Below are 19,943 nucleotides of genomic sequence, written 5' to 3'. Positions count from 1 at the left end.
GTGGCCCCTTCTGGATATGACTTCCTCATTGTGACACGCCATATGTCCCGTCACTGCGCAGCCTTCCTGCTCCCCATAGACCCCTGGTGCAGGCAGATCATCAGTGTGTACAATTGCAGAGTTCTAGTAAAAGCAATCCCTCTGTTCTAGAGGAGGGGTTATCTGGTGACAGATATTGCAGACTTGCAGTTCTTGAAAGAGCCCTCTTTTCCCAGGAGCTGTTGGCTTCTTTAGTCCACACCGGTGCCCGAATGTTTAGAGACTGGCACTAATTTTGGTTTTCACATTTGCTGCTTCAGTGTTTTTGTGTTTTGGTCGGATGTTTCTATGGTTACTGAAGTACAATAATCAGCATTTCATAAGTTTTTAAGCTTTTATTGACAAGCTTATGTAAAGATACACTATTTATATTATTGACTCTTATTCTTCAAGACTTCTGCTATGTTTGCACCGGATTTGTACCATTTTGTCAGACTAAAGGGGGCTTTACACGCTACGATATCGTTAATGTTTTATCGTCGGGGTCACGTTGTTTGTGACGCACATCCGGCGTCATTAACGATATCGCAACGTGTGACACTGACCAGCGACCTCAAAAATGGTGAAAATCGTTCACCATGGAGAGGTCGTCCCAAAACCAAGAATCGGTAATTGTTGATTATTGATTGTTCGCCGCTCCTGCGGCAGCACACATCACTGTGTGTGACACTGCAGGAGCGAGGAACGTCTCCTTACCTGCCGCCGGCCACAATGCGGAAGGAAGGAGGTGGGCGGGATGTTACTTCCCGCTCATCTCCGCCCCTCCGCTTTGATTGGCCGGCCGCTTGGTGACGTCGCTGTGATGCCGAACGTCCCTCCCCCTTGAGGGAGGGATTGTTCGGCAGTCACAGCGACGCTGCCGACCAGGTAAGTGCGTGTGACGCTGCCGTAGCGATAATGTTCGCTACAGCAGCGAACACACGATATCGCACACACGACTAGGACGGGTGCTTACACGCTCGATATCTCTAGCAATTGCTAGTGATGTCGTAGCGTGTAAAGCCCACTTAAGCTTCACACATCATTTTTTTTCCATCAGGCACAATCCAGAAAAAAACGGATAAAACGGATCCAGCGCGATACGGTGTGATTTACAATGGAAGCCTATGGCCGCCGGATCTGGCGTAATGCGGCAAAAAACTGATGCGGCCGCCGGATCAGTTTTTATAAACTGAGCATGCTCCAATGTATTGAAAAAAAACGGATCCAGCAAGAAACAGACTAAACGGATGCAAAAAACGGATGCGCCGGATCCGTCTTTTGACGGATCAGGTGTACCGGATCCATAAAAAAAGGATCAGGCGCATCCGTTTTTGCATATTCTGCGCTGGATCCGTTGCATCAGGCACACGCTGGACTGTGCCTGATGCCAAAAAACTGATGTGTGAAAGTAGCCTAAAACTCCACACAGGTAAACTAGTGAGCCCCTGGCCTGTAGAGTCCACCATTCACACCGCTGCTTTTAAAGTGGACTCTTGCACCATATCAAAATGGAGGAGTTCTTACTGTCAATTATACTACCTGTTCCCCTAAATATAATTTTTTGTGTTTGTATTTTCCCTTAATCCGCTGTATGGTTCCAAATATCTGGAGTCTTTTCATTTAGTGCAGCCTGTACCGAGGAGGTGTAGCTCACAAGGTAATTAGGTAATGATGCTGAAAAGTGTAAAGACGCCCCCAGGGAATGCTGGGAGCCGCACTCCCTCGTAAAGGCAATAAAATGTGGCATGAAATAAAAAGGCCCATATCTCCTTGAACCATATGGCGGTTTTACAAATCCCTTCCCACCCCACAAAACTAGAATATGAGGAGCAGCGGGAATAAAGTTATAGCCGGGTCTGCGCCGCTTTAACTCCTCCTTTGCTGTGTGTAAATGGGAAACAGAAAAACATTTTAGGTCTATGTGAAGAAAACAGATGACATGCAGTTGTTTTTTGTTGGCTGTGAAAACAAATCAGATGTGTGAATGCAGCCCAAGAGCCTATGGCCCCCGCTAGCCCTCTGTGCAGAGCCGTAGCTTTAGAAGACTTCCATTGCATTGCTTCTATACAGGGAATGTCTGTACATACCGGGCCTGATAGCACGGACCAGAAAGGTTTTCGGGATTCATATGCAGTCTAGATAGGTAAAACCTCTAATATGAAACACTGGTACAGTACAGGGCAGCTGATGAGAGGGGGGCCAGGATGGGATCGCCATATCTCTTGGACAGAGAGACTCTCTTCACAGCAATACAGTTCATCTTAAAGCACCACTCTAGCACTTCTTTTCTTCAGCACTTGAGTGGTGCTAAAAAGCTAACGCTCCTGCCCTGATCGTATACTCTCCCGCCCTGATCGTATACTCTCCCTTCAACATTTGTATCCTTTTTTTAATGTCACTCCTGTCTGGCAGCGCCATCTTGTGATCAGAACGTCTGACTGGCCGGAAGTCTAGTTTCGTCACAAGCTCCAAGTGCAAATCTATGAGAGCCAGAATGAGGCCTACATAGAGATGTATTGAGTTGTGACCTCCGGCCGTTTCATGAAACACTAGAGCAGCCAGCCGGTCACAAATTACAGGAGACCGACTGGAGCAACGCTGGAAATGGATGAGGACAGTGGCAGGTGACTTACATTTAAAAGGGAACTAATCACCAGGATTTTCGTATATAAGCTAAAGCCAGTGCTATACTGCCACTATCAGGCTGATCCTATACATACCTGTAGTGGTCAGCTCAGATGTATAGATTTTGAAATCCAAAAAAGTAAAGTTTATAAAATCAGCAGCTGCTTGAGTGACAGCAGCTGAGGAGCAGATAATATCTGGGGGGTATTCATAGTTATCCCCTCCCTCTGTTTGTATAATACGTATGCTAACTCTAACGATTCACTTTTTCTCATGCAGGACCTGTGTGAGGTCATACCCATGTGACCAGAGGGGGCGGAGCCTCAGCCAACAGAAACATGTTTTTTTTGTGGTATCAGCTTTGTTGGATGAGGCCACGCCCCTTCTGGTAACAAGCGCCCCGCCTTTTAACCCTTACATTGCGTCGTCAAATATGCTCTGGTGGCGAGTGCGCTGTTCCCCGCTGCCACTGACGGCCTTGTGACGTGATCATGGTGCACCCATGAGTTGCCATAACAGCGCAGGTTCAGCTAATGCCCCCTGTCGGTGTCATTACTCACTTACTGTGAATGCCGGCAGAGCTCCAACACTCACAGGAACACAGCATGTCTGCTGTTCAGAGGGATGCTGACGCATTACTGATCAGCAGAAGCGATTGGACACTGCAGGCATAAAGTCCTGTAGGGGGACTAGTACAATTAATAAAAAAAGTAAAAATGTTTTTTTAAAAAATATAAAAAAAACCTAAGTTAAAATATCACCCCCATTGTGTCCCATTGAAAATAAATCATTAAAAAAATACACATTTGATATCGCATTTAGTAATGCCCGATCTATCAAAATCTGAAATAAATCTAATTAGTATAGGGCATAGCGAGTAAAAAATCATACAATTAAAAACACCACCACTGAGCCCCAGATCCCGAAAAATGAGAACGTTTCAGGTCTCTGTAAATGGCGAAAAAAGCGCTATTCTTTTTTTCACAAACTTCTTAATTTTTTTTCCACCACTTGGATAAAAGTAAAACTATGCATGTTTGGTATCAGTGAACTTGTACCGACCTGGAGAATCATAACACCAGCTCACTTTTACCATATAGTGAACATGGTAAATTACAAAAACAATGCAATTGCACTTCTTCTTTTTTTTTTTTTTTTTGCATTTTCACCACACTTGGATTTTTTCGCCGTTCTCCGGTACAATATGGGGCAGAATAAATGGTGTCGTTCAAACGTAGAACTCGACCAGCAAAAAACAAGCCCTCATACAGGTATATTGTCAGAATAATAAAAAAGTTATGGCTCTTGAAAGAAGGGGAGGAAAAACCAGAAAATGGGCCAGTGGTGAAGGGGTTAATGATGCAAACTAGAATTGCTCGGTGAATAGAAATCACATCAACGTTGTCATAAGGTCCACAATTATTGTAGATGAGCGTTGTCTGGAGCTGTGGCTTTCGGCAGTATCGGTTGACCATCTGATGGGTATGGGGCCTCCACCTCTTCCCCCGACAGATGATGATATAGGTGATGAGCAACGAGGTGTCGGCCATATTCACCAGCCAAGTATCTAATGCATATTGGCACCATTAGCCTCTGATCATATTAGTCTGAGCCTGTGGAAAGGCATATAGGACAGTGATTGCTGTATACCTCCGACGTACGCCATTCTGTAGGATCACAGTGAGGCTATGTGCGCACGTAGCGTATTTTCATGCAGTCACGCTGCATTCTGCACCGCAGCGTAACTGCATGCGTCCTGCGTCCCCAGCACAATCTATGAAGATTGTGCCTAATCCATGCCCACGTGGCGTATTAGAACGCAGTGATTTGCATGCTGCTGCCGGAGCGCCGCGTTCCAAGAAGTGACATGTCACTTCTTTCCTGCACTCTGCATGCAGCCCCCGCTCTATGGGAGGGGCTGCATCCATAGCGCATGGAATCGGCTTTTCATTATGGACTGTTTCTGCAGCGATTTGAAGCGCACGTGTGCTGTTCAAATCGCTGCAGAAATTTCTGCAGGGACAACGCAACGTGGGCCATAGCCTAATATGTCGCCTGTTGACTTTCATCATTAAAAGCCCCAAAACACTGCTGTTTACTGTACATTTTCTCAGCAGGACAATAGGCCCCTCCTCTGCCCCCTGGGTCGTTGCTCTGAATATGTGATTACAGTCGGGCTGTACATGATGGGAGCAGTTGTGCTGTTGGCAGTACCCGGGACCGTCCCTCCTTCCTCTTGCTGATGACTTATAATTTGTAGCTCGATGTTTCTTCTCATTATCAGCCGTCTCGCTCTCTTGTACTTCCTTTTCTTGACATTTTTGGGCTCCTTTTTTTTTTCTGTAACTTCCCTTATGAGATGGTGTAATTATGCATGGAAAAATAACCAATGCAGTCATGCCCACTGTGCCAATATTTGACCTCAGAGTTTTGTATATTAGTAGTATTAACCTATTGTGCACATACTGTATATAGATACATTGTATAGCAGCATGTGGCGTTGGTAGAGTCAAACTATTCATCTACATTGATCATCATCAGCTCTGAGATGAGCGAGCCTAAAGTTCGGTACAAACACAGACTTTTCCAAGAAAACAAAGCTCTGCGCTTTACGCATGGACACAACTTGTGCAAGCATCGCTGTGCTCGGGTACACTCGGTGCTCAGCCCAGTGTGAGCCGCTTGCAGGGTTTGATCGGCTCTCACTGGGGGTAACAACTGCATGGTCGGATATAGAGTGCACCAAGCAAAAAAAATAAAGTAAAAAAACCTTGCCCACCCGCCCCTGGAAGTGATCTGTCTATGGATGGCTACTTGTGGGTGGAAACACGAACTGCCAATCAGTGACTTTAAATGAAGTTCAGGTCAAATCTGGGTCCAAAACTGAACTTGTAAAAGAGTTTAGCTGGACCAGCAGAACCCGAACATCCACGGGTCCGCTCCTCTCTACTGATAATGGGGTCCTCTGTGTATCTAGAGCAGCGAGGAGGCTGAGTCGTTGGCACTGTTGCCTCGTGTAGGACGACATGACATCCGAGTGTGCATGTGTTCTCCGTAGGGACAAGAGAATCAGCTGCTGTCAGATATCGCCACAGCTTATCTCCCATGAAAGCAGGTTTATGGCTAAGGGTACTTTCACACTTGCATTTTTTTCCTTCTGTTACAATCCGCCCTTTTGGAAAACAACAGAATCCGTTAACGGATTACGCTGTTTCCCATAGACTTGTATGCATGACGGATTGTGCCAAAAGGACCTTTTTTGCTTCTGCTGGGCGACGCTGCGTTGCTTCCGCCGAGCGGAAGGAACGCACCATGTAACGTTTTTTTGAGCAGCGGAATCCTTAGGATTTCACTGCGCATGCTCTCTCTGGCTCCCTGCACCCGTAACCAGGGTACACATCAGGTAACCAAGCAAAGTGCTTTGCCTAGTTACCCGATATTTACCCTGGCTACCTGTGCAGGGAGCCCAACACTTCCCCGCTTGGCTCCGCCCCCTCCCGCACTCCACTCCGCATGTACACACACACACACGCGGATACGTGCACACATGCGCGCGCGCACACACACACTCACCAGTCCTCAGCGCCATGGCCCCGCTCGGCTCCACCCACCCCGCACTCCGCCCCCCGCCCACATTCTCGACGGCCGAACGACCAGCTGATCACCTGGCGACCGGCTGCTGTGAGCGATCAGCTGAGTGCCCGGCAGCCGGGTGATCAGCTGATTGTTCACAATAGTCTGCCGCCGGTAAAACTGTATATAAAAAAAATCTGTTGTGCCATTATATGCAACACATCCGTTACATCTGTCACACAACGCAATGCAACGGATGCCGTTCAGCGCAAATGTGAAACCAGCCTAAGATAAGACACCTTACCAGATGCTGATCAGTGAAAAAATAGAGGCAAAAATGTGGAAATGCGTTTCAATGCAGGAAGCTCCTCGCTTCCTTCTTCCTCATTTCTTCTTCCTCCTCTTCTTCTTCCATCCAGTTCTGCCAACATTCTGCCTTAAGGCCACGTCTCACTAAGCAACATTGCTAGCAACATCGCTGCTGAGGCACGACTTTTGTGACGTAGCAGCGATGTTGCTAGCGATGTTGCTGTGTGCGACATCCAGCAACAACCTGGCCCCTGCTGTGAGGTCGCTGGTTGTTGCTGAATGTCCTGGACCATTTTTTAGTTGTTGCTCTCCCGCTGTGAAGCGCACATCGCTGTGTGTGACCGCGACAGAGCAACAACTAAATGTGCAGGCAGCAGGAGCCGGCTTCTGCAGATGCTGGTAACCACAGTAAACATCGTGTAACCAAGAAGCCCTTCCCTTGGTTACCCGATATTTACCTTCGTTACCAGCGTCCGCCGCTCTCACGCTGTCAGTGCCGGCTCCCTGCACACATAGCCAGACTACACATCGGGTAATTAACCCGATGTGTACTGTGGCTAGGTGCGCAGGGAGCGAGCGCTAAGCGGTGTACACTGGTAACCAAGGTAAATATCGGGTTGGTTACCAAGCGCAGCATCGCTTCCACGCGTCGCTGGGGGCTGGTCACTGGTTGCTGGTGAGATCTGCCTGTGTGATAGCTCACCAGCAACCCGTGTAGCGACGCTCCAGCGATCCCTGCCAGGTCAGGTTGCTGGTGGGATCGCTGGAGCGTCGTTTAGTGTGACGGTACCTGTAGTGTATAACTGGCTAGAGATCACCAACCTCCTAGTAGAAAAAACAGCTGTAGTTGTACTGAGATAAACCACAAGAATAGGCCACGGCTACACAGCGTCTGCCACTGCAATCAGATTGTCTGGAAAGATCCTGCTTGGCTGCAGCGGTCGCGTGTCTGGACAGGTCGTACAGTTAGGTCCAGAAATATTTGGACAGTGACACAAGTTTTGTTATTTTAGCTGTTTACAAAAACATGTTCAGAAATACAATTATATATATAATATGGGCTGAAAGTGCACACTCCCAGCTGCAATATGAGAGTTTTCACATCCAAATCGGAGAAAGGGTTTAGGAATCATAGCTCTGTAATGCATAGCCTCCTCTTTTTAAAGGGACCAAAAGTAATTGGACAAGGGACTCTAAGGGCTGCAATTAACTCTGAAGGCGTCTCCCTCGTTAACCTGTAATCAATGAAGTAGTTAAAAGGTCTGGGGTTGATTACAGGTGTGTGGTTTTGCATTTGGAAGCTGTTGCTGTGACCAGACAACATGCGGTCTAAGGAACTCTCAATTGAGGTGAAGCAGAACATCCTGAGGCTGAAAAAAAAGAAAAAATCCATCAGAGAGATAGCAGACATGCTTGGAGTAGCAAAATCAACAGTCGGGTACATTCTGAGAAAAAAGGAACAGTCCAGAACACTCTCAGTGAAGTAGGTGTATCTGTCTCTACGTCAACAGTAAAGAGAAGACTCCATGAAAGTAAATACAAATGGTTCACATCTAGATGCAAACCATTCATCAATTCCAAAAATAGACAGGCCAGAGTTAAATTTGCTGAAAAACACCTCATGAAGCCAGCTCAGTTCTGGAAAAGTATTCTATGGACAGATGAGACCAAGATCAACCTGTACCAGAATGATGGGAAGAAAAAAGTTTGGAGAAGAAAGGGAACGGCACATGATCCAAGGCACACCACATCCTCTGTAAAACATGGTGGAGGCAACGTGATGGCATGGGCATGCATGGCTTTCAATGGCACTGGGTCACTTGTGTTTATTGATGACATAACAGCAGACAAGAGTAGCCGGATGAATTCTGAAGTGTACCGGGATATACTTTCAGCCCAGATTCAGCCAAATGCCGCAAAGTTGATCGGACGGCGCTTCATAGTACAGATGGACAATGACCCCAAGCATACAGCCAAAGCTACCCAGGAGTTCATGAGTGCAAAAAAGTGGAACATTCTGCAATGGCCAAGTCAATCACCAGATCTTAACCCAATTGAGCATGCATTTAACTTGCTCAAATCCAGACTTAAGACGGAAAGACCCACAAACAAGCAAGACCTGAAGGCTGCGGCTGTAAAGGCCTGGCAAAGCATTAAGAAGGAGGAAACCCAGCGTTTGGTGATGTCCATGGGTTCCAGACTTAAGGCAGTGATTGCCTCCAAAGGATTCGCAACAAAATATTGAAAATAAAAATATTTTGTTTGGGTTTGGTTTATTTGTCCAATTACTTTTGACCTCCTAAAATGTGGAGTGTTTGTAAAGAAATGTGTACAATTCCTACAATTTCTATCAGATATTTTTGTTCAAACCTTCAAATTAAACGTTACAATCTGCACTTGAATTCTGTTGTAGAGGTTTCATTTCAAATCCAATGTGGTGGCATGCAGAGCCCAACTCGCGAAAATTGTGTCACTGTCCAAATATTTCTGGACCTAACTGTATGTGATAATACTGCCATTGTTCATGTTGGATAGTATGATGAAGAGGAGTGGTTGGGAGTAGATGACATTGTGCCTTTCAGGTTTTGGGGGGGGTATTGTGGAAAGTGCCACCATCACTATCCTGAAAATGTTCAGCAAAAAATATAAGCTCATCTTTTTGAGTGTGGCATGCTGCTAAGGTCTGTTCAGGTCCTGTAAAATCTCGTGTGATTGATCCATAATAATCATAAGGAATATTTTGCAGTCTTTATTACCTAGTAAATTGTGACTTTTTTCTTACTTAGGAAGATGAGTCTTAAATCGGAGCGACGAGCCATCCACGTGGACCAGTCAGAACTACTCTGTAAAAAAGGATGTGGCTACTATGGCAACCCGGCGTGGCAAGGGTTCTGCTCCAAGTGCTGGAGGGAGGAGTACCAGAAGGCGCGGCAGAAACAGATCCAGGAGGACTGGGAGCTCGCAGAACGGTACAGTGCTCTTCTATATTGGACCCACAGCATTGACGTTAGATCTGACGACAGTCCACATTCAGAGTATACCAATGCGGTTGCTAAAGCCTCGGCCACATTCATTGGAAAAAATTCTGCACAGATTTTTGCTACCACCATGGAAATAAGGCGCCGCTCATATCTACGGTATTTTGCCGCAGGGCCGGATCCGGTACAAAAGCGTTTCAGCTCAATTCACCTCCAATGGAGTTGTGGTGGGATACGGTCACATGCACCACATGTGACCGCGATTGCATAGGAAATGAATGGAGCTAAAACGCATTTGTACCAGATCCGGCCCTGTGGCAAAATACCACTGATGTGAGCACGGCCTAAGTGAATGTGTAGAAAGGATGAAATGGGACAGCGCAATGCAGAATTCATAGGACCCCCTTATGTCTGTGTCACCTAATGGGAGATTGTCATGTGGAGCTTCTTTCACAATCGTTAAGCACATGGCAGGAGGATTACGCAGTTTGTTAGGACGCCTGGGTGGCTGTCACGTCATGCACTCTGTGTAGGAATGCTGTTAAATGGAATCTGTCACCAGGTTTTTGCTGCCCAATCTGAGAGCAGCATAATGTAGTGACAGAAACCCTGATTCCAGCGATGTGTCCCTTACTAAGCTGTTTGCTGTCATTTTAATACAATCAATGTTTTCACTGCTGCAGATCTAGCAGTTATACAGAGCTCATGAATATGCTGGACTACCGAGCAGCACGCCAAGACAAATGATATGTGCACACACAGAATGTGGTGAGCCTTCCTCATAAAGATGGCTGCAGCCGAGGTGCAAGATGCTGATGTCACAGCCACGCAACCTCCAAACTAGAGGGGAGGGGCGGCTGCTTAGCATAAGACATGCACACTAATAAGGCTTGCGCTGGGAGCCCATCATATAATGAGTGAAATGCACAGTGTCTGAACTGTGACCTATAAATGACGCCAGAAACCCAGGTCAGGCGGGCTAAACAGCACTATATAGGTGCATCTCGCACGGGTACACGAGACGCACAGTGTCTGAATAATGGCCTATAAATGACGCACGACACCAGGTCCAGGCGGGTCAGTTAGCACTATGAGTACATAACACATGACAGGCTCACCATTTAACCACCTGAATTCAAAAGGTCCACACACATCCTGCAAAAATGGATAAAATGTGCCATACCTCAAATAGTGAGATATTAGTTTATATTTTGGCCCAAAATATGTAAGCTCGCAATCCATTCATCAAGGATTCTCACACTTGTGAGTCCCTACACTGAATGTGCAAGCCTTATTAGTGTGCATGTCTTATGCTAAGCAGCCGCCCCTCCCCTTTAGTGTGGAGGTTGAGTGGCTGTGACATCAGCATCTTGCACCTCGGCTGCAGCCATCTTTATGAGGAAGGCTCACCACATTCTGTGTGTGCACATATCATTTGTCTTGGCTCCTTTTTGGTGTTTTTTTGATATAGTTCTTTGTGGTTTTTCTACCTGGCAGTATGCCAAGTAGTCCCGTAATGATGATCTGCTGCTGATTAATCAGTGATTTTTATCAAAACTAAAAAAAAAATATTTTTATTATTAAAACTACACAAGGCAACACAGTAAGTGACACATTGCTGGAATCAGGATCTCTGCCTCTACATTATGGTGCTCTCAGATTAGGTGGCAAAAACCTAGTGACCGATTCCCTTTAACAAGTATTGAGCATGGTAGTGCTCATTCTTTAATAATGCTAAAAGATACTTTCTCTATCGTTTCATTGGGGGACACAGGACCATGGGTTATGCTGCTGTCACTAGGAGGCTGACACTAAGTAAACATAAAAAAGTTAGCTCCTCCCTAGCAGCATACACCCCGAGCCGGAGGCGGGCTCAGATCAGTTTTTAGCTTAGTGTCGTAGGAGGCTGATGTGGGCCGTCTCGGCCCCCCTCAGCCATGTATGTTTTTGCGCTTTTTTATTTTATTTCGGCGCCGCTCATCGCTCTCATACCTGTCGTCTTCTTCTCTGCAGGTATTCGCTTCACTCATTCTCCGCAGCCCCGTGGGTACCGCTCCCCAGGGTCGCAGGGGCTTGAGACTTCGGGGCCCTCTCCCCCGCCCGTCCCCGTGGTACCACTCCCGGGGGTGCGCGTGTGGGCAGGTTGTTTTGTGGGCACCCCTGATTCGCCCTGAGGTATCACCCCAAAGGGCGTACAGGGGAATACAGCAGGGATGGAACCTCAGCAGCGTTTGTGATAGATGGGGCCCTGTCACGCTGCCTTCTCCTGATAGGGGGCTGTCTACCCCCATCATGATGCCTACTACCCTGCCTTCAGCACGCTCTCCCCCGGAGCCTTCCTGGACGAGCAGCGCTGTTCACAGGCAGGGCCAGGGAGCTCTGCCTGCACCGCATCCATCGCTGAGCCGGCGCCGCCGATTGCAGGTAGGATCCGACTTCCCTGCTCTTTCCCCCGGCCCCCTCCATAAATTTAGTCCCCGGCTTCGGCCTAGTCGCTCCTGCGTCCTAGCCACGCCCCTGCTGCATCGCTATTGGCCGCCGGTCGTCTCCCTCTGTACCTCCCACTGCTCTGCCTCCTGGCAGATGGTGGGGGCTGTGAATCCTCCAGACTTTTCGCGCCGGAATCCTGCTCCTCCCCCAGCCTCCTCCAGCGTCCCCTCTCCATTTTAGCCTGCCTCTGGTCCCCTGAGGCTGCAGCACGCCGGCGTTCTGAGTTTTCTGGCCAGCTCATTCCTGGACTCCACTTCTGGACTGGTGGGCAGCACGCAGGACCTGGGTAAGCTCTGCTCCTAAGGAGTAGCCCTCACTAGGTAGCATTCTCTGAGTTTAGGGACGAGTTAACCCTCTCCTGTCTCCTTCCTAGCAGCCACCAGGGAGAGTACCTGTGTGCACCATGCCTAAGGCTAAGCCCACCCAATCCAAGCAGGCCCCCTTTGCACTATTTTTTGCATGCTCCTCCTGCAGCTCCAAATTTTCCCAGGGTCAGGACGCCCCACTATGCTCCGTCTGTTCTACAGACGCGCAGCCTCCGCAGGACTCCGCGGCCGACGCTTCTGATACCGCAGACGCCACAGCGCCATATGCTGCAGGGCCCTGCGTCCCGCCCCCCCCCGACTGGCTAGCGTCCCTGTCCCAGTCCGTAGATTCCCTCTCTGAGGCTTCTCGGACCATCGCGCAAGCTCTACGCCTGCTGCCGACGCTCGCCCAGATTCCCGCAGACCCGGCGCAATTGCCCCCGGAGCAGGTGAGCCCCGTTGCAGGGTCCTCCTCTGTTGCTCAGAAACGGACCCGCCGGGTCTCGTCCTCAGACTCTTCCCAGGTTTCACCTTCATCCCCAGGTCCAGACCGTCAGTCCTCCAGGGAGGCTTCTGACTGCTCCGAGGATGATTCCGATGCGGTACCCCTACAGGACTCAGAGCAGGCGGCCGATATTCGGCACATGGTAAATAGCCTGATAGAAGCAGTAAACCAGACCTTGAAGGTACAGGTGGACCCAGTCTCCTCCCAGAGCACCCAGGTCTCCTTTAAGCGGGTGAAGCGGGCCCAGAACACATTCAGCGGACATCCAGAATTCGCTGAGTTACTGCGCAGCCACAGGCAACAGCCGGACAGGGTATTTACCAGCGGTAAGTCCATCGATTTGCATTATCCCTTTCCTGAGGGTCTTCGAAAGGATTGGGCAGGTTCCCCTGTGGTTGACCCCCCAGTCTCCCGCCTGTCTTCTCACACAGTCCTTCCACTCACTAACGGTACGTCTCTCAAAGATCCTACGGACCGTACTATTGACAGGTTGGCCCGTTCCGCCTTCGAGGCAGCGGGCTCATCCCTCTCTCCGGCCTTCGCCTCGGTTTGGGTGGCGAAGGCCCTGATGTCCTGGGCGGACACGCTACGCGGCGGTCTCCGCGCCATTCCTACCAATCCGGACCTGGTTCCCATCGCCTCGCAGATTTCCCTCGCGGGTGAGTACTTGCTCAATGCAGCCCTGGCGTCTGCAAGTTGCGCGACCCAGGCCGCCAGCAACAATGTGGCCATCCGTCGAGCCCTTTGGCTCCGCTCCTGGAACGCGGATGCGGCCTCTAAGAAGTCACTAACTTCCCTGCCCTTCCTAGGGGAGCGTCTCTTCGGAGATAGGCTGGACCAGCTGATCTCCGATGCAACGGGAGGAAAGAGTACATCTCTCCCCCAATTGCGCCCCAAGCGCTTCCAGAATCGGCGCTCCACCGCTCGTTTCCGGTCCTTTCGCAGCTTCAGCTCCAATCCCCAGCCGCGGAAAAGCCGCTCTCCTCCGAGAGACAGGAAGACCCCGTCATTCAAGACCAATCCCGCCTGGCGTTCACGCCCCCGCCAGTCCACGAGATCCTCTTCTGGTTACCGCCGTCGTTCCTCCAAGTGACTCGCGGTCGGCGCGCAACAGCGCCAGACTTGTGGGAGGGCGCCTGTCTCGTTTTCAGCATGTGTGGATCCCCCTGACCGCCGATGCCTGGGTCAGAGAGATCATCACATCAGGCTACAAAATAGAATTCGAGGCAAAGCCACCGAGACGTTTTTTCCTATCTCGCCCTCCCGAGTCTACCGCGCGGGCTCGCGCGTTCTTTCACTCCATAGACTCCCTCCTCCGAACCGGAGTCGTGGTACCAGTCCCTCCCGCAGAGCGTTTCAAGGGGTTCTATTCCAACCTTTTCGTGGTCCCCAAAGAGGACGGCTCTGTCCGTCCCGTCCTCGACCTAAAGCTTCTGAACAGGTCGGTGAGACCTCGGCCGTTTCGAATGGAGTCACTCCGGTCCGTCATCGCGTCCATGGAGGTAGGCGAATTCCTGGCATCGCTGGATATTCAAGACGCCTATCTTCACGTCCCGATAGCCACCTCTCACCAACAGTTCCTCCGTTTTGCGATAGCGGAAGATCACTTCCAGTTCACAGCTCTTCCCTTCGGCCTCGCATCCGCACCCAGGGTCTTTACGAAGATCATGGCTGCTGCCATGTCCGTCCTGCATGCCAGGGGTGTCATGGTCATCCCGTACTTGGACGATATGTTGATAAAGGGCTCTTCTTTCGAGGACTGTCGTCTCGGGGTTCAGGTCACGATCGACACCCTTTCACGGTTAGGGTGGCTGATAAATCGGAAGAAGTCCTCTCTGATCCCGGCCCGTCGGATCACCTTTTTAGGCATGGTATTCGATACCATCCAAGGGCGAGTTTTCCTCACACAGGAGAAGATCTCCTCCCTACAACGAGGACTCCGCGCTCTTCGGCGTCAGCGCCAAGTGTCCATCAGGTTCGGCATGCGAGTCCTCGGTCGTATGGTGGCGGCGATGGAAGCGGTACCCTTTGCACAGTTCCATCTCCGGCCACTCCAGCTGGCCTTGCTGAAGAAGTGGGACAGATCTCCCTTTTCTCTGGACCGCAGGTTTCATCTTTCGCCGGAGACCCGCAACTCCCTCCGTTGGTGGCTCAATCAGCGCAACCTCGCATCAGGGAGGTCTTTCCTCCCGCTCCACTGGAAGATAGTGACCACCGACGCCAGTCTCCAGGGCTGGGGAGCAGTGTTTCGACATCACACAGCGCAGGGCCGATGGTCACCGAGAGAGAGTTGTCTCCAGATCAACATTTTGGAGATAAGAGCCATCCGGCTAGCCTTGCAGCAGTTTCGGCACCTAGTACAGGGTTGCCCGGTCAGGATCCAGTCGGACAATGCGACGGCGGTGGCGTACATCAACCACCAAGGCGGCACAAGAAGTGTCGGGGCGATGCGAGAAGTCAAGAAGATATTGCACTGGGCCGAGTGTCATCACTCCCTGATCTCAGCGGTACACATCCCAGGCGTGGACAATTGGGCGGCGGACTTCCTCAGCAGGGAAGGCCTCGCCTCCGGAGAATGGTCCCTCAACCGGGAAGTCTTCAACCAGATCTGCGACAGATGGGGAGTTCCGGACGTGGACCTAATGGCCTCCCGGTTCAACCGTCAAGTTCCGCACTTTGTAGCGCGGTGCCGCGACCGCTTGGCTTTAGGAGTCGACGCCCTCACCCTGTCATGGAGCCAGTTCAGTCTCCCGTACATCTTCCCTCCGCTCCCTCTAATTCCGAGGGTCCTCAAGAAGATCAAGGCGGAAGGGATACCGGTCATCCTAGTGGCTCCGGACTGGCCCAGGCGAGCATGGTTCGCGGAACTAACTCAGCTCCTCGCAGACGCTCCGTGGCGCCTTCCAGACCGTCCAGATCTCCTGCAGCAGGGGCCTCTCTTCCATCAGAACTCACAGGTCCTAAATTTGACGGCCTGGCCATTGAATCCTGGGTTCTAGCTAAGGCTGGTTTTTCCTCAAGAGTGATTCAGACAATGATTAGGGCCAGGAAGCCATCTTCATCAAAGATTTACCACCGCACGTGGAAAGTTTTCTTCAGGTGGTGTGAAGAGCAGAATATTTCTTCTCCTCTCGCATTCTCCCTTCCTTCCCTGTTGGCATTCTTGCAGTCAGGCCTAGATGCGGGTCTCTCGCTCGCAACACTAAAGGGCCAGATATCGGCGTTATCAATCCTGTTTCAGAAGCCACTGGCCGCTCGTTCACAGGTTAAGACCTTCATCCAGGGAGTAGCCCACCTGGCACCGCCGTACCGTCGGCCTCTAGAACCGTGGGACCTTAATCTAGTCCTAGGGTCACTTCAGGGCTCCCCATTCGAGCCCTTGCGAGAATCTTCCCTGTCTCACCTGTCTTGGAAGGTGGTGTTTCTTGTTGCCATCACTTCTATTCGCAGGACGTCAGAGCTGGCAGCTCTCTCTTGTCGTTCCCCCTTTTTGATTTTTCACCAGGACAAAGCGGTTCTCCGGCCAGATCCCGCTTTTCTCCCAAAGGTGGTCTCCCCGTTCCATCTTAACGAGGAAATCATCCTTCCATCCTTCTGTCCTGGCCCCTCTCACAGCTTGGAGAGGTCCTTGCACACCCTGGACCTAGTGCGTGCACTTAGAATTTATGTCTCCAGGACCGCGCCGTTCCGTAAGTCAGATGGTCTGTTTGTTCTCCCTTCTGGTCCCAAGAAGGGTGAATCGGCATCCAAGGCCACAATTGCCAGATGGATCCGTTCCGCCATATCAGAGGCCTACCGGATTCGGGACAAGTCTCCGCCGCGGGGGGTAAAGGCGCACTCTACCCGCGCAGTGGGCGCCTCTTGGGCGATTAGGCATCAGGCGTCGGCCGACCAGGTCTGCAAGGCCGCCACCTGGTCTAGCCTGCACACCTTTACTAGGTTCTACCACGTTCACACCCAAGCATCGGCAGATGCTATTTTTGGGAGAAAGGTCTTGCAGGCAGCAGTTGCGCACCTGTAATAGGGTGGCAGCATTCAATTATAGTGCAAGCCCGCCGAGGGAGGTTGTTGTTTTCTGCCTCTGCGGGTTTTTCGGTATTCCCACCCAGGGACTGCTTTTGGACGTCCCATGGTCCTGTGTCCCCCAATGAAACGATAGAGAAAGTAGGATTTTTGTGTACTCACCGTAAAATCTCTTTCTCTGAGTCTTCATTGGGGGACACAGCACCCACCCTGCTTGGTTTTTTTTTTTTGGTTGATTCAATTGCATTTGCCTGCTATTTTTTCAGTGGTCTTATGTTCATAGACCTCTTGTTTGCACGGCTGCATTGTTTTAGTTACAACTTGTGTTTATGTATGGTGATTCTGGTACTCCTCCTACTGCTTGTGCACCAACTGATCTGAGCCCGCCTCCGGCTCGGGGTGTATGCTGCTAGGGAGGAGCTAACTTTTTTATGTTTACTTAGTGTCAGCCTCCTAGTGACAGCAGCATAACCCATGGTCCTGTGTCCCCCAATGAAGACTCAGAGAAAGAGATTTTACGGTGAGTACACAAAAATCCTACTTTTAATGGGGTTATCCACTAATTTCATATTGAAACGTATCCTCTAGATAGGTTATCATTATCCAATTGGTGGAGCATCAATCCCAGCACAGCCATTGCCAAGCTCTTTCTGTGGCGGTGGCCAGATAGGGACATGATAGAGAGCAGAACAGTGCCGCTCTGTACGCTGGTTAGTGGCCATTGCCCAAGCTGCAGCTCAGCTTTTATTCCGTCACGTGTTGTGGTGGTCTGCTCCATTGACGGCTTACACCAAGCCACTGCTAGCGCTAATAACTGATCGGTGGGGTGCCGGTAGTCGGACCACCCACCAATCTGATATTGAGAACGTGTCCTAACTAATCAAAATAGTGGACAATCCCTTTTAGGCTATATTCACACACTGCATCTTTTACTGCATTTTTGGTGTTTTTTTGGGGTCCCAATAATGCACATATATGCATTAATTTCCTTCTCCCAGCAAAGTCTATAAGATTTCTATTTTGCTTTCCACATTGTGCCTCTTTTCTTGGCTGTGTTTTTGAAGATGCAGCATGTCAATTCTTTTTTGTATTTTTTTTCTAGTGTTTTTGAGCCCTTCCAGTCAATAGATGTGACTTAAAAAGACACGTTGGGAAAAACGTGTCAAAAACGCATGCTTTTTTTTAATGCATTTTTGCCGCAGTTCGATTTTTGAATCTGCATCTTTGTGGTTAAAGGGAACCTGTCACCACTTTTTTGGCCTATAAGCTGCAGCCACCACCACCGGTCTCTTATATACAGCATTCTAACATGCTGTATAGAAGAGCCCAGGCCGGGGATGTAACATAAACACTTTGACACTTACCTAATGGTCGCGCGGTGGGCCTAATGGGCGTCTCCGTTGTCCGGTGCTGCCTCTTTTGGCCATCTTTGTTCTTCTCTAGCCGCGGTGCATGACGGGTCCAACGTCGTCCACACTCGCCGGCATTCAGGTCCTTAGCAGGGCAGATCAAAGTATTGTAGTGCGCCTGCGCAGGACCGGTGAGTGTGTATGACGTAGAGGCTTCAGAAATAAGACGAAGATGGCTGAAAGAGACTGTGCCGGCACCGGAGAACAGAGACGCCCATAAGGCCCACAGCGCGACCGTTAGGGGAGTATTATAAAGTGTTTTTTATGTTACACCCCCGGCCTGGGCTCTTATATACAGCATGTTAGAATATTGTATATAAGAGCCCGGTGGTGGTGGCCGCAGCTTATAGGCAGAAAAAGTGGTGACAGGTTCCCTTTAAGAAAAGATGCAGTGTGTGAACATAGCCGGACGTCTTGTCCATGGATTTCATGGAGCAGATTTTCCTTTTGCACGAGCCACAGCACAGAGATGCAGACTGGGTATTGCAGTGATGGCCATTTATTTGATTGTCCGCCATGAAAAATTACCTTTTACCAGTGGCTGATGCATGAGAAATAGTCTGTGCACCGCTCCGCCGCAGTCATCTGCTCCCGGGCGGGAGGTCTCAGGATTATACCCTGGCAATCAGCTGATTACATTGACAGAGGCCGTTCATTGCTGCTGCGTCAGTGCATCTTCTCTGATCGTTCTCTATGGATTTAAAGGATTTTACACTTTTTATTACCTGATGCTCATATAACAGATTATCAGAAGTGCTGCGACATTAATGTGAGAGATGGGGAGGGGGGATTCCCGAGACCGGTACTAGATTGCTGACATAGTCCAGACCAGTGCGAACGCTTCATTCTCATCGATGTCTTGACCTTTTCTGCCCCGTGTTCTTGCATCCACGTAATATACTGGGTAATTCCCACAAGCGATATTCTCTTCTCTCCTGGGCTTAGATGCGAGCCCTGGGCCTGACCTGTTGACATTTGCCATTCTAGCTTGCAGCGAGAAGAGGAGGAGGCTTACGCCAGCAGCCAGGGCGCGCAGGGGGGGCAGACATCACTCGGCTTCACCAAGTTTGAAGAAAAGAAATCCAATGAGAAAACAAGAAAAGTGACGACCGTGAAGAAATTCTTTACAGCCTCATCCAAAAGTGTGCCGAAGAAAGGTAACCGGCGTGCCTCGCAGCGTGCGCTGCCTCACCACTGTGATGTGTCAGTCCTAGGACGCCGCCGCTGGCAGAGGACGATTCTATCCACACATGAATGGCGTCTTGTGCAGGTCGTGTGACATTGCCATTATGGTCAAAGCATTTCTGAAATTCAGAGCATGCCGTCCGCAGATTTGTTTCTCTTTCTGTTACTTAAAGGTAAATTCTTGCAGAGCAGCCAACGTTACAGATCTGTAAGATAGCGGCTTCCTATAAACACCCAGCGCGAGCCGCACCGTGCCCAAACCACTCCAGGTCTAATAATCTGGTTACACAAAGGCAAACCTAAAGCAATGGGGACCCCAATTATCTGCATGCGCTGCTTTGCTGTTTTAATTTGCATGTTGTGTTTCATCCATTAATCATAACTTGTTTTATTTCTCCTTGCCCTGATTTTACCCCTCCTCTGGTCACTTATCATTTTTGGCAATCTGGTTTGATCCTGAAATAATTCAGACACTGAAGAGAAGCCTGGTAAGGCAATGCAGGCAGGAGGGAGGGAGCGC

At 49.8% G+C, this 19,943-nt stretch overlaps 1 protein-coding gene across 1 annotated transcript in view; it reads left to right on the top strand.

The window, feature by feature from the left end:
* The window catches only part of RABGEF1 (RAB guanine nucleotide exchange factor 1), a 69,709-nt gene that overhangs the window by 1,634 nt on the left and 48,132 nt on the right, over nt 1–19,943 (top strand). Inside the window, exons 2-3 of the mRNA XM_075335271.1 lie at nt 9,315–9,497; nt 19,226–19,395. Of these exons, the coding sequence (XP_075191386.1) occupies nt 9,319–9,497; nt 19,226–19,395 (349 nt within the window). The 5' untranslated portion in view covers nt 9,315–9,318. The remainder of the gene's footprint in view (nt 1–9,314; nt 9,498–19,225; nt 19,396–19,943) is intronic.

Source organism: Anomaloglossus baeobatrachus, chromosome 2 (genome assembly GCF_048569485.1).
Source record: "Anomaloglossus baeobatrachus isolate aAnoBae1 chromosome 2, aAnoBae1.hap1, whole genome shotgun sequence".
NCBI lineage: Eukaryota > Metazoa > Chordata > Amphibia > Anura > Aromobatidae > Anomaloglossus > Anomaloglossus baeobatrachus.
This window is presented reverse-complemented; position numbering and strand designations above follow the sequence as displayed.